Raw genomic sequence first — 25,306 nt, forward strand, 5'->3', positions numbered from 1 at the left:
TCAAAGATATAATTAAAAAAACTTTCTTAAGTTGGATAGTCACCTGATTACAGTGATTGATTTCCACAAAAAATAAGCACAAATAGATATCCTAATAATCTTTAAAAATAATAGGCTGAGAAAATTCTATTAGCATTTGGGCAAAAAAGAAAGTTTATTTATAAAGGATAACAATCAGATGGGTCTCAGACATTTGTGTTGTATTAAATTTCTTTTTTCTTTTTCTTTCTTTCTTTTTTTTTTGGCTTGAACTACAGACATTTATTTCTCACAGTTGTGGAGGCCGGGATGTCCAAGGTCAAGGTGCCAACACATTTGGTTCCTGGTAAGAGCCCGCTTCCTGACTTGTAGAAAACCACCTTCTTTCTATATAGGAAGTCAATAATCAAAGATATAATAATCACAGCAGAGAGAGAGAGAGAGAGAAAGCTCTCGTCTCTCTTCTTTTTCTTACAAGGACAGAAATCCTGTCACAGGGTTCCCACCCTCACGACCTCATTTAAATCTAATTACCTCTCAAAGGCTCTACCTCCAAATACCAACGCATTGGGGGTTAGGACTTCAACACATACATTTTGAGGGAACACAAGTATTCAGTCATAACAGACCAAAAGAGTCTTGTTTATATGGGTTTTATCTACTGATGTTTACTGTATTAGAAATTAAAATTGTGAGAAATTTAAAAATAATTACTTAAAAACAATAAAAACTCATTACATGTTAATATAGAATAAACTTTATGAAAATAAGTATTTTAGAAAGCAAAATTAGTGAGAAAAATGGTATTCTTTTATATACAGAGGGTGCCAAAAAAATGTACACACACTTTAAGAAAGGAAAAAACTATTAAAATTGTAATACTCAATTTATACCAATAACAAAACATGAATACAAGTCACGTTTGACTTCTGCAATTACAAGAGGTGCTCAAAGTGGTTACCATCAGCGTCCAGACACTTCGTATTATGGTGAACTACTGCTTGAGCAATGCTGACCACAGTGTCCACTTGTATACGTTTTTTGGCACCCCTGGTACATTTAATATTGGATTATAGTTGACATTCAATATTAAAGAATTTCATGCCAAGTTGAGTTGAAAATACAACACAAAATCCTTCTCCGATATACTTTTGCATATGGGAGTGTAGTATACTTAATCCCCAGTACCTAACCCCATGCCATAAACATCATAGGAATTGAAATTAAATTCATATTGCTTTGAGTAGAATCCAGTGCAGTCAGAGACTTCAAAAAGTTAGTAAAGAAATTCCTTCAGTGAGAATATGATTTCAATTGACAATCAAAGGAAGAGGAGAAATTCTTAATTTTGAATTCTAATGATGTCTTAAAATGGTTGGCAGCTATGATTCTTTAGCATTGATTTTTATTTTTTTTTAATATAGGGTCCAGGCATGGGGTGAGTTTCAATATCCAGAATAAGATTGCAGCCATGACATCTCTGAATTGGAACAATAATAATACATAATATTTATTAATTGGTATTGATCAAAGACCTTTATATGAGCTAGCCCATTTAATCCTCTCAATCATCCTGAGAGATGGGTTATTATTATTATCCATATTTAACAGATGAGAAAACTGAGGCACAGAGAGATGAGGTACTTTGTGTAAGGTCACTCAGGTAGCAAATGGTTGAACTAAGGTTTGTACCAGGCAGCCTGGCTGGATATTACACAGTGAATTTTTAACCACTGCTCCTTCTAAGTAGAAATAAAGAATACAAGAGGCCATTTTTACCCATTTCTTAATTTTGCACATGTGAACTTGGTGGGCCAAAGATTACTTAAGATAAAGTTGTGGGTGGCAGATCGAGTTGAAAATGCCTGTGTTCTTTAAGTTTGGAGGTGGAAAATTGAGGAAGCAGGAGGAGGCCGACAACCAGCATGGTGGCAGGTTTGAGTAGAACTTTAGTAGGAGCAGCCAGGCAGCCGTGTATCTTCCTGTCCCTGACTTGTGCCAGGTGATGAGTGATAGAGGACTTTGTCCCCAGGCTGGAGCAGTAGGCATGTCTGCCTGAGTCACAGAGGCATCGCAGTGCTCCAGGTGACAGCCATTATCAAAGAGGACAAGTTCCCACTTAATGGTTACGAGCTACTAGTACCCTTGCCTGGAAGCATATCCAGCCCCTCCCACTCCTAACTTGCCACGGCAGGCTTTGGTAACTGCAACACAGCCTTCATAGACAGTCTGACTAGGACTCTCAAACACAGAGATAAGCGTATAACCTAGATTACCAAAAGTTTGAAGGGAATAACCACTTGAAGGGAAGAAATCAACCTCAATTGAGTTTAATAGGTCAAACAAGAAACATTAAAATATAAAATAAGAACAGGAATTATCAAACTTTTATTTAGAGTTCCTGGAAATAAACTTCGTTACTACAAAAGTTCAGTAAGTTGACTGAGTAGCAGAAGGCATACAGATGAAAAGTCAGCTGGAAGACAAAACAGAATAAAAATATAAAAAGAAAGTACTTAAAATGTTAAGAGCTATGCAAAGTAGTTTAGAAGGTCCAATATTTACCAACGAGGATTTCAGGAACAGAGTTGTGAGGGGCGGAGGAGAAGGACTCAAAGATATAAGAAAACTGTAAATTTGAAAAGAAAAAAAAGTCATGCAGATTGAGAGGGCCCATTAAGAACCTACACTTCCACATTGTGGCAACATTACAGAAGATCAAGGAAAAGAGATGGTGTTCCAAAAGCTTTGTGAGTTAAAAGAAATATGATTCACATAATGGAATGAGAAGCCGATTGTGTTTAGGGTTCTCTTTGGTCCTACAAGAAAGCACAGTGCGATATTTGAAGTTCTGAAAGAAAAAAAAATGAAGAAACTAAAACATGTACCCATGCAAACTGTTACCCAAGTGAGACAGCAACATACATGCATAAGGACTCTAAGTTTCCTACCTACACATTTTAACCTAAAAGAATGTATAGAAGTTCCACTCCAAAAAAATTTAAAAGATGAATTGGAGAAGAAAATGCGGCATATGGGTAGCAGTAACGCCAAAAAAGAAAGAAAGAAAAAGAGTAAAACATGATTTAAGCTTAAATTAGAATTAATTTAAAAATTAAGATTCAGATGATCTCAGCATGGGAGGTGGGAGATGGTGGGGTTGAGGAGTGAACAGGGAATTAGAGAGAGAGAAATAAAACTCCTGGATATATTTCAGGGGATACAAGGGAAAGTAGATTAACAGAAAATAATGTCCGATATTTGTGTTAAATCTAAGAATAGCGAGTTGAAGAACTGTTAGGAGGCATAATTTAAAACATTAGGGGGGAAAAGACTGAAAAACACTTGATCAATTCAAAGAAATGTAAAAAAGAGAAAATAGAAACAAGAAAACATGACGTATACAAAATTTAAAACAGGATGACAAATCAGTTGAACAATGACTAGTCCCAAGAAATGTGGGTGAGTTAGCTTGGACAATTAAAAGACAGACTGAATTAAAAAGACAACATGTTTTTTTAACAGGCTATTTGTAGGAGACAGCGATAACAATAGGAAGATTAAAATAGTGATAGAGAAAACGAGATACCAGAGCAATAGTAACAGGAGGCAAGTGAGAATAACAATATCAGATTTAAAAAATTGAATCAATTGAATCAAAGTCCAAAACAGTAATAGAGGCAAAGATAAATATTTCACTTTGATAAAAGATGCCTTAAAAAAGAAAACAATAATATCACTTAATAGCATAATTGCTAAATACAAGGAGGTATACATAAAAGAAGAAATTGAGAAATCTACAAAAATAGTGAATAACTTTAATATATCTTTTCTAAATTCTAATAATTCAACTAAAAAAAACACAGTTTGTCATTTCTCCTTGACATTGTTTATTGTATCTATTTTTTCTTTGGCTGCCCAAAACCCAAAAATCTAAAGTTTGTTTTTGAATTTTTATAAGCTGAATTGATCAATCTTTTATTGATTCTAGATTTTAAATCAGGATTTTCTCATATTCAGGTTATAAAATAATTTACCTAGTGTTTTCCCACCTGTGTGATTTCAGTTTTAAAAGTTTAGATCTGTGATTGAAATGGAATTTGTTCTGGCATACGTTGAAATATGGATCCAAGTTTTATCTTTTTTCCCAATGGCTATTCAGTTGTCCCATACCACTTACTAAAATATCTATCTGTATCATAGGAAATTGAGACACCACATTTATCAGGTACTGTACTAAATTTCCATGTGTGTCTTGGTCTATTTATGGACTATTAATCCTGTTGCATTGGTCTCTCTACTTATGTGCCAATATCAGTGTTTTAATTATAGAAGTTTTGTTGCTTTAACTTTTTAGCATCTTCCTATTCATTCTTATTTGTTTATTTTTCCATGTGAACTTTAGAATCACTGTCTTTTTTTTTTTTTTTTTTACCATTTTTTCCCCTTTTTAATTTTTCCTGTGATATTTAGGGGAAGTTTGTATGTTTTGTTTGTTCTCGATGTTGCTTTTATATTATAACATACTTTGACTTTACACTTCTTTTCTTAGTTAGGTTTTTATTATTTAAAAATATCTTTTGACTCCGTCTATTATCTAGGCAATAATCAATGAACTTACTCTGCCTTCTCACTCCTTTCACTTTGTCAGTCGTCTTATTTCTGCTTTGGCAGAACATCCATACAACTACCACCCAGGGAAAGAAATATTACATTACCATCATCCAAACCCTGCTTTGTATCCCTTTCCAATGATTACTTTCTTCATCCTGTACACACAATGCAATATATAGATAACGTATTAAAGAATTGTGCACTTGAAACGTACGTAATTTTATTAACCAATGTCACCCCAATAAATGTAATAAAACATAAAAAATGAAAAATTTTTTATGTATAATTTGAATGTTAATATATTTTGTATATTAAAGGTAATATAATAAAGTGTTGTTATATAAAAATATAAAACCAGTATTTCAACATGCAACATTATAGTTTAGTTTTGCCTACTTTTGGACTTTGTATACATAGACTCACACAGTATGTGTTCTTTTGCACTTGACTTCTCTTGTTCAACATTGTGAAATTCATCCATTTTCTTGTCCATCGCTTTAGTTCATTCGCTACCATTGCTGTGTAGTATTTCATTATGTGAGTATACCATATTTTATTTATATGTCCTATTGTTGTACGTGTCTCTTGGTACCCATGAGCACACATTCCTGAGGTGGAATTGCTGGTCATAAGGGATGTATATGCTCAATTTTAATAATGCTTTCTGATTAATGAAAGCTTTAACTTTTATGTAGCCAGTTTGTTAATTTTTATTATTAATGTTAACACTTTTTTGTGTTTCATTTATTTCTGCAATTCATTTAGAATTGATATTTTGAATATGGTATGAGACAGTAGTCAAGATTTATTTTTAGGTGTATGGAAATCCTGCTGACTCAGTGCAATTTATTGACGACACCACTCTTTTCCTTACTCCTCCGCAGCAACACTTTTTAAAAGTCAAGTGTGATACTCTTCTGGGCTTTTGTTCTGGCCTCTCCTTTGCCAAAACCATACTTAGTTATTTGTTGACAAGTCTTACTATCTGATAGAACCTCCTCCTCCCTCTCCTTCAAGAGTATTTTGGCTACTCTTTGCCTTCTGCTATTTTATAAATTTGGAATCAGCTGGTCAATTTTTTGATTAAAAAAAAACACAAAACCTCCTGGGATTTTGATTGGGATCGTAGTGTTCAATTTTTGCAGAGAATTGATGTCTTTACAATATCGGGTTTTCCAAATCACAAATAAATACTTGCTTAGGTCTTCTTAATTTCTCTATATTATGTTTGATCTTTTTCTAGGTAGACACTTGCACATCTTTCATTTTTAATAGGTATGTGATGCTTTTTGATATTCTTCTAAATCATACATTAAAAAATTTCCATTTTCTTTTCTTTTTCTTTCTTTCTTTCTTTCTTTCTTTTTTTTTTTTTTTTTTTTTAAGATTTTATTGGGGAAGGGGAACAGTGTATTTCCAGGACTTTATTGGGGAACAGTGTGTTTTTCCTAGGAGCTATCAGCTCCAAGTCAAGTTGTCATTCAGTCTAGTTGTGGAGGGCACAGCTCACTGGCCCATGTGGGGATGGAACTGGCAATCCTGTGGCTCAGAGCTCACGCTCTAACCATCGGCCTCCCCTCCATTTTCTAACTGTATGTTGCTAGTATATAAAAATATTTGATTTTTTATATTGACCTTGTATTTCATCAATCTTGGCAAAATCACTTTTTAATTCTTATAATGTATATATCAATTCCTTTGTGAATAAAGTGTTTTGATTTTGAGTCTTGAAACTTTTAATTAACTAATGAATTAGTTAATCAACTACGTTAATTGCATTTGCTAGGATCTCTGGTTGAGTTTTGAATGACATCAGTAATTGTGGGCATGCTTGTTTTATTTTTGATCACAAAGGGAAAACTGGCTTTTTGTCTCTCTCCATTTCTTTCTATCTGTAAACTCTAGTGAAGGACATGTAAGGTGAGCATGTTCCTTGCTCAATATGTAAAAAATGACAATTTCCCCCACATTCATGTATCAGTTCTAAAGAGTCCCAATGGAAATTCCCAGAAGATTTTTTCATAGGCCTTGATAAACTGATGCAAAAATTTATCTAAAGGAGAATATATGGAAGAATTACCAAGGAATTTTTGGGAAACAAAAATAGAGAGAGGGCTTATGCTGGATATTAAAACACATTAGTCTTAGGTCAGCTATCCTTGAAGCAGAAACAAAGACAGGGATTCTTGTTCAGGGAATTGGGGGGTTTAGGGGAGCAAAGGAGAGGGGAGTCATCCTTCTTTGAGAGAAGCAGAATAGGGTAAGAGAAACATGCTAATTAATCACGTGGCCTCAGTCTCATCCTGTTCTGGAAGCTCAGGATGACTGATTGCACTTACAAAATTAGTCCTATTTTGATGCTAGGGGGCCGTCCTGTCCTTATATACCCTTATGCCAGGAGTCACCCCTGAGGTGTGCCCTGGCAGGGGGTGAGGTGTTGTAGTAGCTTCCCAGGTAGGTGGGTCCCATGTAGCTGAGAGTCATTTGACTGAGAGAAGGGAAGCTGTGATTATCAGCCCCAACAGCCACTGGGTGATAGGAGCACGGGCTGGCAAAGGGAGGTCGTGATGACATGGAAAATTAGGTTTGGAGAGAACAAGAATGAAAATCTGTAACCAGACGGAGACATTTTGGTGTCCAGTAATTTACAGCAGGAACAGTTCCTGTGGATGGCAACATCCAAAGCATGACCACGTGCGTGGGCTTCTAGAGGGGGAAGGGAAGAGAGAGATGCCATCAGCCTGCACCCCAGACACAGAGGGGTGGTGGTGGTTGGGGCAGACAGGAAGACCGTGTGCAGAGTGCGGGGCACGGGAGGGCTGGCATTGGTAGGGTGGCATCGCAAGACGTTGTAAATATCAAAAGGGGACAATGAAGTTGATTGAAGGGAGAAAGGCTTGGAAGAAGCAAGAGTAGGAGAGAGACTCTGAATGGGGATCTTGCTTCCTGGCCTCAAAATTTGAGTGGCTGTCCCCAGTGAAGATGTTGTGGGATGTGGTGGTGTCAGGGGAAAGCCAAGCTTCCTGTGAAGGCTGGGTAGTTGAGAAAATGTTTTAGGAAGAAGTAGAGGGTGTATGGAAATAGCTGGGGAATGGGACAGGGAGGGTAGGGGCGTAGAGGAAGCCATTAGAGGATATAAACTGATAGGGCTATTAAAACAGACTTATTGCCAACTCGAGGGTTTCACACCATTTTTAAAAACTAACATTTTCATTTCATTGACATCCAGGGTTCACTCCATAACTAAGTGCTAATTCTTTCTAAACCTTCCTCAGTTTGCATATTTCTCAGTGACAATTAGAAAGTGAATTTAAATACTGCTTTGAGTTTGCTTAAAGAGCTGTAATCAAAAGAATTAAAAAAAAGAAAAAAAAAAGCAAATTGTGAGTTTTGAAGTTGGTACAGACATACCCAGCCCTTAGAAGCTGCATCACTGAGCCGCTTCCTTCCGCAGACATTCATCCAGGCGAGAGGGAAGAGCAGAGATGTCCTTCTAGGATCTGTTGCTTGGCAACAGTGAGGGATCCACACATACTTCACTGAAGACTGTAGCTGAGAATGCTAATTCATGCGCTGTTTCTTTTAATGAACTAGTAGAGCCAGTAGGGATGCCCCGGGGTTGGCAGGAAAAACTGGAATTTGGAGGTGTAATTTCCTATTGAGGTTTTTTTTTTATAGTGTTGTTTTCCTGAAATCAATAAGCTTGCTGTCTGTTTATAAATTACTGACGCTAAACCCAAAGACTGGTACTTAGCAGACTCTCAATAAATGTTTATTGAATGAATTAAAACGAGAGATTTCATAATTATGAACAGAATACTTGAGAACAAGAGAGGTGTGTATGTGTATGTATGTGTTTAGCCGCCTGCCTAAACTTTCTCACTACTTTTTCTCACTGCTTTTCTAGAAAGATAGTTTTCTTTCATTTTCTTCTTTGCATTTGACATCCCCAAATTATGCAACAACAAAGTTAACTTACAGAGACTGGGCTTGTCAGGACAAAGCTCTGTACGTCTGCGGTAAGTGAGGATGCATTAATTCAGGGCTTCATCAGACGATGAACCAGTGGTTCCCAACCTTGGATGCACATTAAGGCACCTGGGGTGATAAAAATTTTGATGCCTGAGTCCCACCCTAGAGATGCTGATTCAATTGCCCTGTGGTGGGGCTTGGGCATAGATTTTTTGTTTTGTTTTTCAAGTTCCCCAGGAGATTTTAATGTGCCTTTAAGGCGGAGAAGCAGTGCTCTAAACAATTATTTCCAGAAGATTATATTTCTAATATCATTAGGGTTGCAGGCTCTCTCACAGTCCCCTCTTCCTCCGCCCACCCTCCTCCCCCGCTTGGGTCATAATTCATTTTTTTTGGCCATTGTAATGCTGCCTTTTAATCCTGGGTTGAGCTTCGGCTTTTAGTCTTATTTTGTTGCCTGGTTAATTAGTTCTCTTTATGCTTGGACCCCCAAACATATCTAAGGGATTTTGGAGAACTTAGAATTGCAGCTCTCTTCTTCTATGTGTACTGTGTATACTATTTGAGCTGTAGTTCACAACACAATTGCTGACACCCTTAAGTGTATAACTTCATGGCCATGCATGAAAGACACAGGACATTCAATCCTCAGTTTTGTCATAAACCTTGCATGCTAATTTTATTACGGAAATCACCATTGAGAAACCAAAGGTTGTTTCACTGGAAATACAAATGTTAATGACTAGAAGGGAGAGGCAGAGACTGAGATATAAATTAAAGATCTCAATTACTCATTTTACACATGCTTCCTAGTTCCTTGCTCAGCCAACTTTGTCTCTTCAACAGCCAGGTAAGTTCTTGCTTCAACTCCAACTTAAGACTTGTTCTGTTTTGAGAATATTTGTTGATGCGAAAGAAATACTTTTATTGTGTATAACTTTCCTTAGGGTGGTTTTCTTTAATTTGGTGCCTATGTAGCCATGATACTATACCTCCTTCATTTTATTCAACAGTGAGTTAATTCATTTTATTTCTAAGTTAACCCAAAAGGAATTGCTGCAAGGGAACTCGGGGGTGAAATGGAACTTTTAACAGCAGAGGTGGGATGCCTTAGCAGGGGTGGGTCCTTGATAGCCAAGACCCCCTCCCTCCATAGAAGGTAGGCTTTCAAATCATTTTATTGTGCATTAATCTCATTCTATTTTAGGATTTTCCTTAAACCTTGATTAACTAGTTATAACATAGCTGGTGATGAAGAACATATAAAATGTGTTTTATTTATGTACTTTTGGCAAATAGTAATTGTTCTTTTAAAATTTTATTTTTGTGAGATAACAAAACAAATATGAACTCACTGTACAAGCTTGAAACAATATAGAAAAGAATAAAAAAGAAACGCTTTCACTCCCACTGAATAATACATGGTTAGAGATATGTCATTGCCATTTAGGAAAAATTCAGCACAAAGTCAAGTTTTTAGGCAGTTAGGGATGAAGAGACTCCATTTATCCACCCACTCTCTGCCCTGGATTTTGAATTGATTGAGAAATAGAAAGTATCAGAAAAGGAGACAATCTTGGCTTTATAATTGTTAAGGCTGAACAGTGCTTGGACCTGAGGCCAGTGGGGTTTCCTACGCCTCCCCCTCTCCGGGTCTGGGGTCCAGCAGCTGGGCAGGGTGGACGTGGGAAGAGCAGGGACTGGGCCTATCTGGGGGAGCTTCCCACAGGGAGGAGGCAGCCAGGGGGGGGGGCAGATGCAGGCAGGTTCTGACAGAGAACAAGAGAGAATGAAAACACATCAGGCACTAACCTTGCTCTCTGAGGAAACGAGAACAGACAATCACTTGGTGATGCCAAATGGATCCGTGCCTCCTGTCCAGAGAAGGCCAAGTGCAGGGGTGAGAAGGAGGCAGCGGTGACCTTTCACTGAAAGGGTGAAAATTCCTATGTCCTGGGTCAATGCAGGAAGAGGAAGAGAAGCCGGAAGGGTCCCCGTGGCCTAAAACAATTCAAGTAAGTGAAGTGCTCATACAAGTTTGATTGCTGTTGTTGTTGTTCTAGATCTCGCTAGACTCATCATGAATTCGCTTGGCACAGCAACCACTCAGTTTGGTTTTGACCTTTTCCAAGAGCTGAATAAAACTAAGGAGGGCAACATCTTCTTTTCCCCTGTGAGCATCACAACTGCCATTGGCATGCTCTTCCTGGGGGCCCGAGGAGCCACAGCTGCCCAGTTACAGGAGGTAGGTGGTCTTTCTTTGTTTGCCAGGCGTGGTCTTGTCTCTGGGGGCAGCCTTCTCGCATTACCTCAAACATACGCCCCTCTTGACCTATGGGGCAGGAAACAGAGAGAGCGTGTGAAGACACGGAGAAGTCTCAGGTCTACCAGGGATGTCCCCTTCCCTCTCCACATTCCGCCATGCCATCTCCTCCCTGGTGCTTGGTATTCCTTTGGGTGAGGCCTGGGTCAGTGGCTTTGTCCAAAGCAATTAACCTCATAGTTAAAGACAGAGTGGGAAGAACAAAACCTACTGGGAGAAGTTGCACAATCCCTACTAGGGTACAAATGACACATCAAAGAAGAGTACATGCACAGGTAAAGAAACGTGGGCTCCTCCAGACCTTTTCATGATTTTGCAAGAGAAAAATGTTACCTGTGTGCCACACAGGTAACCTGTGTGGTTTCTTTAACAAACATCCACTTTCCCCTGACTGATTCTGTGTGAGGTTATTCTCTGCTCTGATTTGACCACCGCCATGATATTTTCTGTCCCTTCCAGGTGCTTTTCTCTGAGAAAGAGAGAGAAAGTTCAAGAATCACAGCTGAGGGAAACGAGGTGAGAGACTTGTCTTACAAGCTGCAGCGTGGTTGCTCCGTAGATGTGGGCTCACCGGGGAAATGCGAAGAAGAGGTAACACTTTGTACTCATTTTTAAGCAATGATTATCACAGTAGCCAAATAATGTTGCTAGAGTCATGCAATAATAATAAACCCTTAGTGTTCAGAAGAGACCTTAAGTTTAATGGACACTAACCACTAGGATTGATACTGGTAAAGGCTAACAGACTGAAAAGTCCCTATAGCAGGGTTTGGAGTTAAACAGATTTGGGTTCAAATCCTGGCTCGGTCCCTGAGCAGCTGTGCTACTTTGGGCAAGTAGTTCATCTTCTTTGGACCTCTGCACAGTGTGCAGTAGGGTGTCAGGGACACACTGGTGGCTCACGCCGTGATGGTCGGGGTAGGCGATGTTATTACTACATTCTATTTTTATTTTAAGCTCTTCCCCCCACCTGCTAAGGTTTTATGTAAAAGAAAGAATTGGCACAGGACCCATGACTTCCTGGGGTCTCTTCCAGCTCTAGGGTTGTAGCATTCCTCACCCACAGGACAGAGTGCGCAAACATGGGAGCGGGATTAAGCCCAGGTCGGGACTGGCATTTGGATATGGTTAGAGCTCTTGGTAGTCATAGCCCAGGCCCCCATGAAGTGGGGGCTCCAGTCACCCAGCAGTATGGGCTGTTCATGTCACAATCCCACACGGCCAAGTTGAATGTCTTCCTCAAGTGCGTGTGCACACGGTCAGGTTTCCTTCCAGGTTTTGGACAACAGAATTGGGTCAGATTGTTGCTCCACTGTCCACTCACTCAAGGAGCACAGTTGTCTGAGAGTACTTCCCTCCCAAGCATGGTGGTCCACACAGAATCTTTGTGTGTATTAGAAAAAAAACTAATGTAGTGACTAGAAAATTTCAGATCGTATGTGTGGCTCACACTGGTGGCTCGCATTTTATTTGTATGAGACAACGCTGGTCTATAGGAAAGATCTGGGAGGTAGGGTGTGTGCATGTCCAACTTTGTTGAATATTACCAGATGTTTGCCGAAAGGATGATGCCAACATCTATTCCTTGCAACGGTGTCTACAGACCCATTTCACAGAGACAGTAGAACCTGAAATCACCCTGAGTTTATAATCCCCAGGCATCCATATTCATACATATATACATACCTACATACGTACATATGTATATTTTTTCTGTATCTATTGGTGATCATATCATCTTTTTATCTGTTGACCGAGTGAATTACATTAATTGAATTTGTAATGTTAAGCTTTTTTGCATTTGTGGGATAATCAACTTGGTCATGATTTAAAAAAATATTATACATTATTAAATTGGGTTTGGTAATATTTTGTTAGGAGCTTTAAAAAAATGTAATGTTATAAACACGATGAATCTGAAATATTTTTTCTTGTCCTGTCCTTGTCTAGTTTTGGTATCAAATTACCACTAGACTCATGAATTGGGGAACGTTTCCTCTTTTTCTAATTCCCTGGAGAATTTGTATAAATTTGGAAACACACCTAATATTCTGGGCAGAATTGGGATTTAAAACTTCCTGGGCCTGATGATTGATTGATTGACTGATTGATTGATAATTTCTGTATCTATGATTGTGACTACTTTAGATAACTTCATGAGTGGAAACATACAGTATCTGTTCTTTAGTGATTGGCTTATTTTGTTTACCATAATGTCTTTGAGATTCATCTATGTTGACATACATAATAGGATTTCCTTCTTTTTAAAGGCTGTGTAACATTCCATTGTATGTATGTACCACATTTTCTTTACCCATTCATCTGTTGATGGCCATTTGGGTTGCTTCCACCTCTTGGTTGTTGTGAATAATACTGCAATGAACATAGATGTGCAGATATTTCTTTGAGATTTTGTTTTGAGTTTTTGGAGATGTGCTCAGAAGTGTGCTTGCTGGATCATATGGTAATTCTATTTTTAAAATGTTGAGAAACTTCCATACTGCTTTTATAACAGCTGCACCATTTTACATTCCCACCAACAATGCACAAGAGTTCTAACTTTTCTCACTAACACTTGTTATTTCCTGTTCTTTTGATAGTGGCCATCCAAATGAGTGTGAGGTGATACCTCATTGTAGTTTTGACATTTGCATTCTTCTTATGATTAGCGATGTTGAGCATCTTTTCAAATGCTGTTGGCCATTTGTTTATCTTCTTTGGAAAATTGTCTATTTTCAAGGCCTTTGCCCATTTTTTCATTGGGTTATTTTGTTGCTGTGGTTGAGTTGCAGAGTTCCTTATATAGTCTGAATATTAACCCTTTATCATATATATGATTTGCAAGTATTTTTCACTCTGTTGACTTTATCCTTTGATGAGCAGAAGGTTTTTAGGTTGATGTAGTCCCATCTGTCTATTTTTGCTTTTGTTTCTTATGCTTTTCATGTCATACTCAAGAAATCATTACCAAATCCAATGTCCTAAAATTTTCCCTTATGTCTGTCTTCTTTTAATAGTTTGATAGTTTTACGTCTAATGTTTAGGTCTTTTACCTATGTTGAATTATTTTTTTGTATATTAGTAAGTATAAGGTAAGTGTCCAACTTCATTTTTTTGCCTGTGCATATTCAGTTTTCCCAGCACGTTTTTTGAAGAGACTGTCTTTTTCTCATTGTGTAGTCTTGGCACTCTTGTTGAAACATTATTTGACCAAAGATTTATTTCTGGGCCCTCTATTGTTTCCACTGGTTCACATATCTTATGCCAGTACCACACCATTTTGCTGACTGTAGTATGTGTGGGTACTCTCCTAGTTGAAGAGGTTTACTGATTTCTACTCAGGAGCTCTCCCTGGTATCTGTCTCTGGTGCATGTTGGTTGCCTTTGTTCTCAGTGGCCAACCTGGTGCCCTGTTCCTATCAGCGTTTATATTCAGGCAAGACAGAAACCAGACACTCATGCAGCGTCCGGAAAAGTCAGAATGTTAGATGTACATTCCACTCTTCTCTTTCTCTTCTTCCCAGGGAGAAGTTGGGAGTTTTCTCCCAATCACATTGTGTGCGTGTGTGTGTGTGTGTGTGTGTGTGTGTGATGGGCAGGGAGGAACTCTGCTGAGCGAGTGTCATGAATTTTGCTACCAGGTTTCAATGCAGTTGGTTTCATACTCACTGAGGTCCAAGAATCTCTTAAGTAATTTCTGAATTTCTTAGAAAGCTATTTGGTTCTTGTATTGTTGTTAAATCAGTGTCTCTAGTGGTGAAAGATGGATATGGAGCTTCTTATTCTGCCATCTTGCTGACATCGCTCCTGGGAAGTTTTTAAGAAAAATTTACACATGTAGATGCTGTCAGGTTGCATCTACCTTCGTCTGTTCTTGTATGAATGGTCAACTGTATGTTGAATTCTAGCTTGATATTTTCTCTCAACAATTTGAAGGTACCATTCTACTCTCTGTGCCCAGTGTCTCTATTAAGAAGTTGGTTTATTTGGCATCCTTTCGTAGGTGATCTCTCCCTGGCTGCTTTTACGTTTTGGTGTTTGTTTTTGTTGATTCTGAATTTTTACTACAATGTGTCCAGATGTGGATTTCTTTTATTTACCAAGACAAGTTTACTGTGCTTTCTCAATATGAAAATTCGTACTTTTTAATCAACTCTGGAAAATTCTTAGCCACTTAATATTTTTAATAATGCGTGTTCTCCATTCTCTTCTTGTCTTTTAGAAGGATGCTAGAATTCTTATTCTATTTCCATCTGTCATACATATTTTTTATATATTTTTTTTTACTTTATGTTGCATTCTATGAAAATTATTCAGATCTATCTAGTTTACTAAGTTAGCAGTACCTGATTGGCTGTTTAACCCATCTATTGAGATTTTAAATTTCAATGCTTATTGAATATATGGAAATTCTGGTTGATTTCCAGGCTGGTTTTATTACCAGCCTGGAAATTGATGATAGTCTCTTGTTTTTTTAACTATCTTTTCTGGTTAAACATTTTCAATATACTGCTTTTTAAATGTGATATCTGAAATAATATCAACATTTAAAGTTCTTGAGGGTCTAACATGACTGTTTGCTATTTTTCTTCTGATTCTTGATATATGACTTATTTTTCTCATGATTTATAATTTTGGAATATGAGCTAATATTTTATTGGTAATTTATGGGAGTCCAGTGAAATCTGGGTCGTAGTTACCTTTCTAATACAGATAATTTTTTTCTGAAATAAGATCTGGGGAAGTTATCAATCCAGGGTCACTATAAGTTAATTTCTTAGTTTGGAGTTTCCCAGGTTTCAGAAGTACTATACATTGAAACCCTAGGCCTGTTTGATAGCCTTTTCTTCCCTTTCCCCATTTTCAGGTCAACTTACTCACAACTGGCCCACTGGAGAAATACTCCTACTACATTTTTCTCTTCATATCAATCCATTATTCCCTAAATGCTTCAATACCTTAACCTGCCCACATCACATATCAGTCAGCCTGACTATCCATAGAACAATCACTAGCCATTAGAAAGCTCATAATAGCAAGGAGGAAGCCAAAGGTCAAATTCAGCCTCAGATATTTTGTTAGAGCAGCACACTTTTACATTTTCAACTTCAATGTCTCCAAATGTTTAATAATTATTTACAAAAATTAATGGGGTGTCTGTAATGTGCCAGACACTACTCTGGGCATTGAGTAACCAGTAGTAAAATAAAAAGATGAAACAAAAACCCTATGGGCTTTACATTCTAGAGGAAGAAGGCCTTTCTGTTCTCAGTGCGATCAGGAATAAGCTTTTCAGCTCACAATGAACATGCCTCTCCCTTGCATCCAGTGTGAATGGAAGTAGCCAGATATCACTCAACAGGCAGTAGGACCACGTTCTTCTCTGTTTCAGGGAAGTGTTCTGGGTCAGCTGGCCCTGCTCACTCCTCAGCCATCAGTCAGAAAACTGATGGATTCTACAAAAAATGTCTAGAAAAGTTTTGGTTTTTTTCCCCTCCTAGAGACAAGGGTAAATCTCACTTTAGCTCCATGTATAGCTCTGACAAATGGCTACTTATCCAACCGTTAGTCAATTTTATGATCCACTCTCTGAAACACAAATTGCCAAACTGCAGAGGGTGGATAAGAGCCATCTGAGGAATCTCCTGCTTTCTTCAGGTGCTTCGTCTTGTGGGAAGTTAAAGGTAGGCATATGAAGAATTTAGTGGGTGATATTTGAGATTAAAAAAGCAACCTGAGTCAGAAAAGTCAGATCTGTGGTGTCGGGCTGAGGAACAGGCTTCTTTCTGAAACTGAGATTGGTTGTGACTTACGTTATCATATGATTTGTGTCAAAGCCACCTGACAGTCAGGGGCCACACCAAACTCATGGGCCATCCTCAAGGTTGCGGAACTGAGGAAAAGACCCTGCAACCACATCTTCTTGGGGGAGAATCTAGGCTTACTTTTGCCAAGATAATTCACTGAGTTTTTGTTTTGGTTTTTAAGATTGAAGAGAAGACAGAAGAGATACACCACCAATTCCAAACGTTTTTGAGTGAAATAAGAAAACCCACTAATAATTATGAACTGAAAATAACCAACAGGCTATTTGGAGAAAAGACATACCTTTTCCTTCAAGTAAGTTTTCTTTGTGCCCATCGCCTCTGTGAGTGGGATTCATGCGTGGCCAAATGGTCCTGTTAGGACTGTAGAACCTGGAGGCATGCTGCGTAAGATGACTGCCTGGCTTGGCCCAAATCACTCGGTGTTCTCCCCCTCCCCGCCTGCACTGCTTGGTTTTCAGACATCCAGGCCCTTTGAGCACTTCTTTCTAATCTGGGCAGTTTAAATCTGATTTTCCTTTTTGCCTTAACCTTATTGCACCTGTATAAAAATGTACATGGAAGTACTCAAAGTGATTTGCCCAGATCCCCAGAATCCCTGCTTACAAAAGGAGTCATCTTGATGCACAGCAGAACTCATTTAGAGATGCTGGGAGTAGATAAATTGAATTTTCAACCTCTTTCTGTTCCTTCCCTGTTTCTCTTAAAGAAATACTTAGATTATGTTGAAAAATATTACCATGCTTCTCTGGAACCTGTTGATTTTGTAAACGCAGCAGATGAAAGTCGAAAGAAGATTAATTCCTGGGTTGAAAGCCAAACACATGGTAGAGTATGGATGGTCATTCATCCTAAAAATCGCTTCTTGAGTACCCGCTGTGAGTGAACCCTATGCTTGTCACTGCAGGGGGTGCCAGGGTGGGCTCGCCTTGGGAGGGGACTCGAGATGGGTTTTTCAGGGTTGGAAAGGCAGGGACGTGCATGAGGTGTGGGAGAAGCCAATGGTGGGCTGATCTCACCAAATGTGGGGAGAGCCACGGAGAGCCAGGGAGGGGACCACAGGAAGCCAGAGTCATGGAGACAGTGGAGAATTATTTACACATGGCTGTGGATCACAGCACCTTTGGGGCTCCTGAAATTGGGCTCCTGTCTCCCTTGGGTTCACATGTTTTCCTTTGTATCACAGTCTTTCTTTCTGAGTCTGGGTTCCTAAGTGAAAATGTCATAGAGGGTTCCCCTTTCTCTTTATCAAGTAAGACATGCTCAGCTCTGCAATCCAGACCTGCCTTTGCTACTTACAGCTGGAGCTGCCTGGGCCTCACCTCCATCTGAGAATCATGTGGGGATGATAACAACTTTCAGCCCCATCCACAGCAGAGAACTTGACAGAGCCCTCACTTCATCCTCCCCTCCTCATTCCCCAGTATGAGCCAAACACACAAGGAACACCAGAGAGTGATGAAAATATGCAAATATGCTTGAGGGTGGGAGGCTGAGCGATCGCTGAGACTTTAGTGTTAGAGTTTCAGATTACATATTTTATTTCAGTTGTCAGGGAGACAGCTGTTATTTCAGAATACATTTTTTTTTCATCATAGTTAGCCCAAATGAAATGAAAAGAAAAAAAAAAAGCAGGAAAATACAGGGTCTGTCGGAGAGTTGGTTAAATCAGTATTCTTCAGGATTTACTGTGAGATGGGTAGAACCCAGAGACAAAAACATCACCTCCTTTTCCAACAAGATGGGAATTCTCTAAATCTCAGGTGGTAACTATATCGAATGGGTAAAAATAATAACAGCTAACATTTACTGAGTGCTTGTTGCGAGCCAGTCACTGTTCTAAGTGCCTCACATGTATTAAATCACGTACTCCTTTCAACAACCCTATGAGGCAGGTCTTATTCCTGTTTTACAAATGTGGAAACTGAAACACGGAGCGTTTAAATAACTTGCCCAAGTTATTCCTCAGCTGATAAGAGGCAAAATTGGGTGCTAACAGAGGCAATCTGCTCCCAGAGCCTGTGTTCTTTAACCATCACCTCAATGTATCCAATAGGTGGTGGGCAAAGTGAAAGCATCCCTACGGATTCTGTCAGTGAATGCTTTGTGGGCCAGGCAGGCCTGCAGGTGCTGACCTGGCTGAGGTTTTAAAGATCGGTCAGGTCCATCTGCATTGTATCTGCCATGCATATCACTTATAATTTTGAAGATGGGCCAATTTGTTGTTTGTTTGCAGAAACAATCAAGGACCTGTTTCCAGATGTGTCTCTGAGCAGCTCCACCAAGCTGGTGCTGGTGAACATCATGTATTTTAAAGGGCAATGGGACAGGGAGTTTAAGAAAGAAAATACCAAGGAGGAGGAATTTTGGCTGAATAAGGTATGGTCCTTTATGTATGTGATGGAAGGAGTGTAAAATCTAAAGTCCTATTTTATCAAATGTACAGGATAAACAGCAAATGCTAATTCAGAGGCTCTGATCTTTAGCACGATTTTCGGTTGAGCTAATTATTTTAATAAGCTCGCCTGGTTGTCTTATGCGTCTTTTGACACTGGGTGCTCTGTTAATTTGTTGCAGAGGACAAAGAAATCTGTGCAAATGATGACACAGCACCATTCCTTTAGCTTCACTTTCCTGAAGGACTTGCAGGCCAAAATTCTGGGGATTCCATATAAAAACAATGACCTAAGCATGTTCGTGCTGCTGCCCGATGATATCGAGGGCCTGGAGAAGGTAAAACCTTGCATCTCCCCATTCTTGCTTTCATTCTGGAGGCTTTGCGTCCCAGAGCTTGTTCTGGGTGACCCTGGAAACAGGGCTTCTGATTTGGAGCTGGTGTCTAGCAGCGTCACGTGGAAACGATTTCTCATTCTGGGCAGGACACCTAAAGAGGAACATTAAACGGTATCAGGTTGATTGAGAACAACTGATATGAAATATTTGGGAATGAGCTAAAATGAACCTCATAGGAGATTTCTAAAGATCTCCCACCATTCTGAGAAATGGTTGATCTCTATAGACTTTTTTTTCCAGAAAAAAATCACATATGCACATATCCACCAAGTTCTGTGACTACCATGTTTCCTCGAAAATAAGACCTAGCCAAACAATCAGCTCTAATGCGTCTTTCGGAGCAAAAATTAATATAAGACCCAGTCTTATTTTACTATAATATAAGACCAGGTCTATCATATAATATAATATAATATAATATAATATAATGTAATGTAATATAATGTAATGTAATGTAATGTAATGTAATATAATATAATACCGATCTTATATTAATTATTGCTCCAAAAGATGCATTAGAGCTGATTGTCTGGCTAGGTCTTATTTTTGGGGAAACAGCGTACTTAGGAGGCTCGTGGACCTTCAGAATTTCTTTCTTACACCTTCAATTGTTAAAAAAAGTTTTAGGTTTACAGCAAAATTGAGAGGAAGGTACAGAGGTTTCCAGTACATCGTCTGCCCCCACACATGCATAACCTCTCACATAATCAACATCACTTATCAGAAAACAAGGTTTTTTTCTTTGTTGTTGTTTTTTTGTTTTTACCATGGATGAACCTAAATTGACACACAGTAATCACCCAAAGTCCATAGGATCCTGAATCTTGAACCCCTGGATTTAGTCCCACTCACTTGGGTATTAAAAAAAATTGATGTGGCTAGTATCCTGTGTTTTTGAAATCAGAAAGGCTTTGTTTCAAATCCCTATTCCTTATTGTAATGATTAGAGACCATTTTCTCTCTCTCTCTCTCTCTCTCTCTCTCTCTCTCTCTCATCTATCCATATCATCTATATCTGTATCCGTATCATCTATATCTAAACACACACTGAAGAGCATTCCGTATTATAATAACATGTGACAAGTGGTATATGATTATTATTGTATGGATGCTGTTCTGTTGCTGTGAAAGTGTTAATAGCATCATACATTGGAAAGTATTTTGGGACAGGAAAATGGCAGTGTATGAAAGCTTTAAGAGCATTCCTACTCCGACTCAAAAACCCCAGTTGTGGGAGTTACCCCGGGGAAATAATTCAGAAGGAAAAAAAAGTTGCCTTTCTAAGTTAAATCAGTAATTTTTGCATTAGATACACTAGGATACTTAGTTTGAAATTCATCGTAATTATTATTTTTGTACTTACAGCATCTCTCAGCATCTATCATGATGTCTGATACATATTAAATATTTGTGAAGTGAGTGAATGGATGAATGCTGGATAAAATTTATCAATTTGATGAAAATATTGTCTATTATTGTGAAGATATTTAGGAGAGATATGCTGTAGTGTAAAATGTTTGCACTACAACACGTAAAATGGACATTCACTGTGATTGCAACTATGTAATATATATTTATATATTGTATAGTATAATTGATATTGTATAATACATCATATTAATTATAATAATATGCTTTTTATATATAATTTATATAAACATAAAATTTATTATACACAAAATCATACATAACATATATGCATACAAAGACTATAGGGGAATAGTAAAATATGAAATACTATGTATTAGATTGATAGAATAAGAAATGACATTTCTCATTTTTAAAAACTCATTTAATGCGATTGGGTTTTCACATGTGCACAGATAATTTAAATAGACAACTACAAGACAAGTGCCTGCTATATAAAGATAACAGGGTAGTGAAATGAAATTTCTACTTTTATTTGTTACTAAAATTAATGGTTTCTGACTGATACAGATCGGTGTTACATTGTTTCAAACTTTTAGTGATAATCACGGCATTCGTTCTTTCCTCCCCTTTTTTCTTCTTAATAGATTATAGATAAAATAACTCCTGAGAAACTAGTCGAGTGGACTAACCCAGGGCATATGGAAGAAAGGACTGTGAACTTGCGCTTGCCCCGGTTGGAAGTGGAAGATAGTTACGATCTGGAGGCCGCGCTGGCAGGCGTGGGGCTGGCGGACGCCTTCAGTGAGCTCAAAGCCGACTACTCGGGAATGTGCTCACGTTCAGGGATGCACGCCCAGCAGTTCCTGCACAGGTCCTTCCTGGTGGTCACCGAGGAAGGGACCGAGGCTGCCGCTGCCACCGGCGTGGGCTTTGCCGTCACATCAGGGGCAGGTTACGAAACTTTTCACTGCAATCATCCTTTCCTGTTCTTCATCAGGCACAATGACTCCAGCAGCATCCTGTTCTTTGGCAGGTTTTCTTCTCCGTAGGCCAGTCGTTGCTTTGGCAGGAAACCAGTGCTGGAGTATTCATATGACTATGGAAAGAGCCCATTCTTTATAAAAAATTGCTTTTTTTGCTTGCATTCCAGTCTTACCATCAAAATTGATGATTTAATGACTGTAATGGGTGTGTGTGTTTATAGTTTTCCTTAAAAGTGAAATGTCCTTTTGTTTGTGCCACGTATGAAGTGAGTTATATCAAGGCTTATTAGTAATCTGTTGATTTCTTCTGAAAGTAAATCAATGTCTTGCGGTTTTGTGCCCTAATGGAGAGAAATAGTCTCATCAGTAATGACTATGGACTAGTGATTTTGGGAGACCCTCCAGTTCTGATATTTTGACAGATTACAATGCACAAGTAAAATTAAACAATAATTTACTCAATTCATGTGTTACTTTTTTCTTTCTCAGCAGTGTGGCAAATTACACATAAGAAAGAGAATTTAGAAACACATTAGCAAAACATAAATTAAAACTCAAAAGCCAGAATAAAGTGAAACAATATACCAGGCAGAGATGATGCCATATTTTCACCCTCTCTTCTAACAGGGTATATTATCCATTGTCAGTTGCATAACCATTTGGATATTGTGAAACACATGTGATTATAAAATAGGATGCACTCATTTTAAGACTAGAACTTGATGAGTTTTGACAAATGTATACACCTGTGAAAACACGACCACAGCCGAGATCCAGAATGTTTTCATCATCCCCCCTAAGTTCCCTTGTTCTGTTTCCCAGTCAACCACCCCACACAACCCCAGCCCAGGCAACTGTTGATCTGCCTTCAATCACTACAAGGTAGACGGGTCATTTCTAGAGTTTCGTTCAAGTGGATTCATATAGTATGTTTTCCTTTTTGTCTGGCTTCTTTTGCTGAGTGCTGAGATCATTAGTGTTGTTGGAATATCAGTATTTCCTTATTTCCTATTGATAAACAGTATTCTATTATATGGATAAACTACATTTTGTTTATCCATTTACCCATTGATGGGCATTCGTATTGCTTCCAGTCTTTGGCTACTATGCATAATGCTGCCGTCCACAAGTCTTTGTGTGGACATATGTTTTCATTTCTCTTGGGTGGACAACCAGGAGCAAAATTGCTGGGTCATATGGTAAGTTCAAGATATGTTTAAATTTATTAAAAACAACTGACAAAATGTTCTCCGAAGTGGTTGTACCACTTCCCATTCCTGTGAACAATTGTATGAGCATCCCAGTGGTTGGTGTGGCCAGTCTCATGGTGGTTTTAGTCCATGCATTTCTCTTATAACTGATGATAATAAGGATCTTGGTATATGTATATTGGCCATATGTATATCTTCTTTTGTGAAGTGTCTGTCCAATTTTTTTGCCCATTTTAATTAAATTGGTTTTTTTTTTTACCACTGACTTATAATTGTTTTTAATATATTCTGAATAAAAGTTGTATGTCATATATATGGATTGCATTTTCTTAATGGTGTCATTGAAGAGCAGTTTTAAATTTTAATGGAATCCAACTCATTAACTTTTTTCTTTTATGATTTCTGTTTTTTCTGTCTTATTCAAGAAGTTTTTGCATATCTCAAGTTTGCTAAGACTTCCTTCTATGTTTTCTTCTAGAAGTTTTATGGTATCAGTTTTTACATTTAGGCCTATGATTTATTTTCAATTAATTTTTGTGAAGTAACGGTTGGGGCTCATTGCTTTTCATGTGGACATTCAATTGTCCCAGCTTCATGTGTTGAAAGGACTATCCCTACCCCAGTGAATTAATTACCCTGGAACCTTTGTGACCTGTGCATGTGTGGGTCTGTGTCTGGGTCCTCTGTTCCTCCACTGATCGATATATGTCTATCATACGTCAGTATCTCGCCATCCCACGTAATAATCTTTCCTGAGGTTTGACTTGTTTAATAGCATAACCACTCAGGCTTTCATATGACAAGTGTTGGTGCATGGTATATCTTTTTCCATCCTTTCATTTTAACCTCAATATGTCCTTATACTTAAAGTGAGTTTTTAAAATTACACATCATATAGTAGGATGTCATGGTTATCCCAGGGACGTAGAATGGATCCCCCACTCCTCTGCCCCCCACACAAAATTGGTTGGCCATTAAGAATGATGATATCACACATACACCAAGCAGGTAGAAAGTGAGTTACTACTTATGGAATGAGGCTTTCTGGGAAGAACCTGGCAGAGTCCTTGGTTTCAGAGAGCCAGGAGGGCTTTTATCGTGGTGAGGAGTTGGGCTTGGGTGAGAGTTCCTGTGCCTGATCAAGGCTGCTTGCTTGGTTTACATTTCCTGCAGGCCACGGGAGAGGGCTCAAGGGGTTTCTTAGCAGCCAGCCTAGCCCTGGCTCTCTTGAGCACCCACGGGACCCCTGTGGAGGAGACTGGGTGTAAACTCCCCCTGCGTCTGCACCTCCCAGGGTTCTTTCCCTTTGTGCTATCTGTACTTGACCGTCAGCACTTGTCCCGGGCCCTGTCTTCCTCCCACGTTCTGCCCCAGGCATGTCAGTGCACGCGTGCTGTCTCTTCTCGGAGGCACTTAGATTTCAGGCTGGGTGGTTGCCTTGCAACTGTGACTTTCCGAGGGGCCAAGAGTTTGTGTATTATTCAGAGTTTTCTGTTAGCGTGGAGCAGCACTCTTTCCAGCTTTCTCCACTACAGCTGACGCTGGAAGGCTGTGTCATTCCTGGGGGACCCATCTCCTCTGGGCGCCCAGGCCAAATAGGGCCCAGGAAGCTTCCTGCTGCTGACCTGGCATGCCCAAGCCCATGCCCATTCTTTCCAGACGTGTGCTCTGACAGACTCTTTCCTGTGAGAAATGTAGTTTTGCTGAGACTCTCGGAAATCTGCTGCTGCCGAGCCTCCTGTCACTCCCTTGCTTCTCTCGCCACTTCCCTCAGGGTCTCCTGCTTAAGCTCCGCTGCTTTTACCTCTGGCAGCCTGAAGTTCTGGCTTACTAAGCTTACACCGACTAATCCCCTGGGTTTTGAAAATATTTACTTCTGATCCTGTATTTGTTATGCATTGTGCATCTCCAAGCAGGTTTTCTCTCATTGCTGCACCCGAAACCTTTCACTGTAAAAGGTGTGGGCCGAATAACCAGTTCAGAAATGGACATATGTATAGACAAACTTCCTTTCCATGCCCCTCCCTGGGTGTCAGCAGAAGGTCCCAGGACCTCTGAGCACTTGTCTAACTGCTGTATTTGTGCAGATGTGCATTTGGAGGGTGAGGTCTTGGGATGGAAAAGATGACCTCCCCAGTACCACCATTGTGTAATGCAGGACACGCTCTGAAGAGCCAGAGACCAGCGATGTTGTGATAGGCTTTATCAGTCCCGGGAGCTCACCTTGACACTGGC

At 39.0% G+C, this 25,306-nt stretch overlaps 1 protein-coding gene across 2 annotated transcripts; it reads left to right on the plus strand.

The window, feature by feature from the left end:
- The first annotated feature begins 9,321 nt into the window (after positions 1–9,321).
- On the plus strand, positions 9,322–23,345 carry SERPINB13 (serpin family B member 13). 2 transcript variants are annotated; one of them, XM_088798030.1, is made up of 8 exons: positions 9,322–9,415; positions 10,629–10,810; positions 11,348–11,479; positions 16,877–17,008; positions 17,423–17,540; positions 18,950–19,092; positions 19,291–19,446; positions 21,522–23,345. In XM_088798030.1, the coding sequence occupies exons 2-8, from the start codon at positions 10,646–10,648 to the stop codon at positions 21,924–21,926; spliced, it is 1,251 nt and encodes a 416-aa protein (XP_088654156.1). In that variant the 5' UTR covers positions 9,322–9,415; positions 10,629–10,645; the 3' UTR covers positions 21,927–23,345. The 2 variants fall into 2 exon arrangements, with proteins under 2 accessions (XP_088654156.1, XP_088654157.1); XM_088798031.1 differs by lacking the exons at positions 9,322–9,415; positions 10,629–10,810; positions 11,348–11,479; positions 16,877–17,008 and having other exon boundaries at positions 17,087–17,591.
- Positions 23,346–25,306: the final 1,961 nt, after the last annotated feature.

Source organism: Rhinolophus sinicus, chromosome 4 (assembly GCF_057876585.1).
Source record: "Rhinolophus sinicus isolate RSI-liver-muscle chromosome 4, RSI-T2T, whole genome shotgun sequence".
In the NCBI taxonomy this organism is placed as follows: domain Eukaryota; kingdom Metazoa; phylum Chordata; class Mammalia; order Chiroptera; family Rhinolophidae; genus Rhinolophus; species Rhinolophus sinicus.

Coding starts and splice junctions, on each gene's coding strand:
- SERPINB13 (XM_088798030.1), top strand. CDS start 10,646: ATGAATTCGCTTGGCACAGCAACCACTCAGTTTGGTTTTGACCTTTTC. Junction 10,811..11,347: donor CAGCTGCCCAGTTACAGGAG/GTAGGTGGTCTT, acceptor TGTCCCTTCCAG/GTGCTTTTCTCTGAGAAAGA. Junction 17,541..18,949: donor GGTTGAAAGCCAAACACATG/GTAGAGTATGGA, acceptor GTTTGTTTGCAG/AAACAATCAAGGACCTGTTT.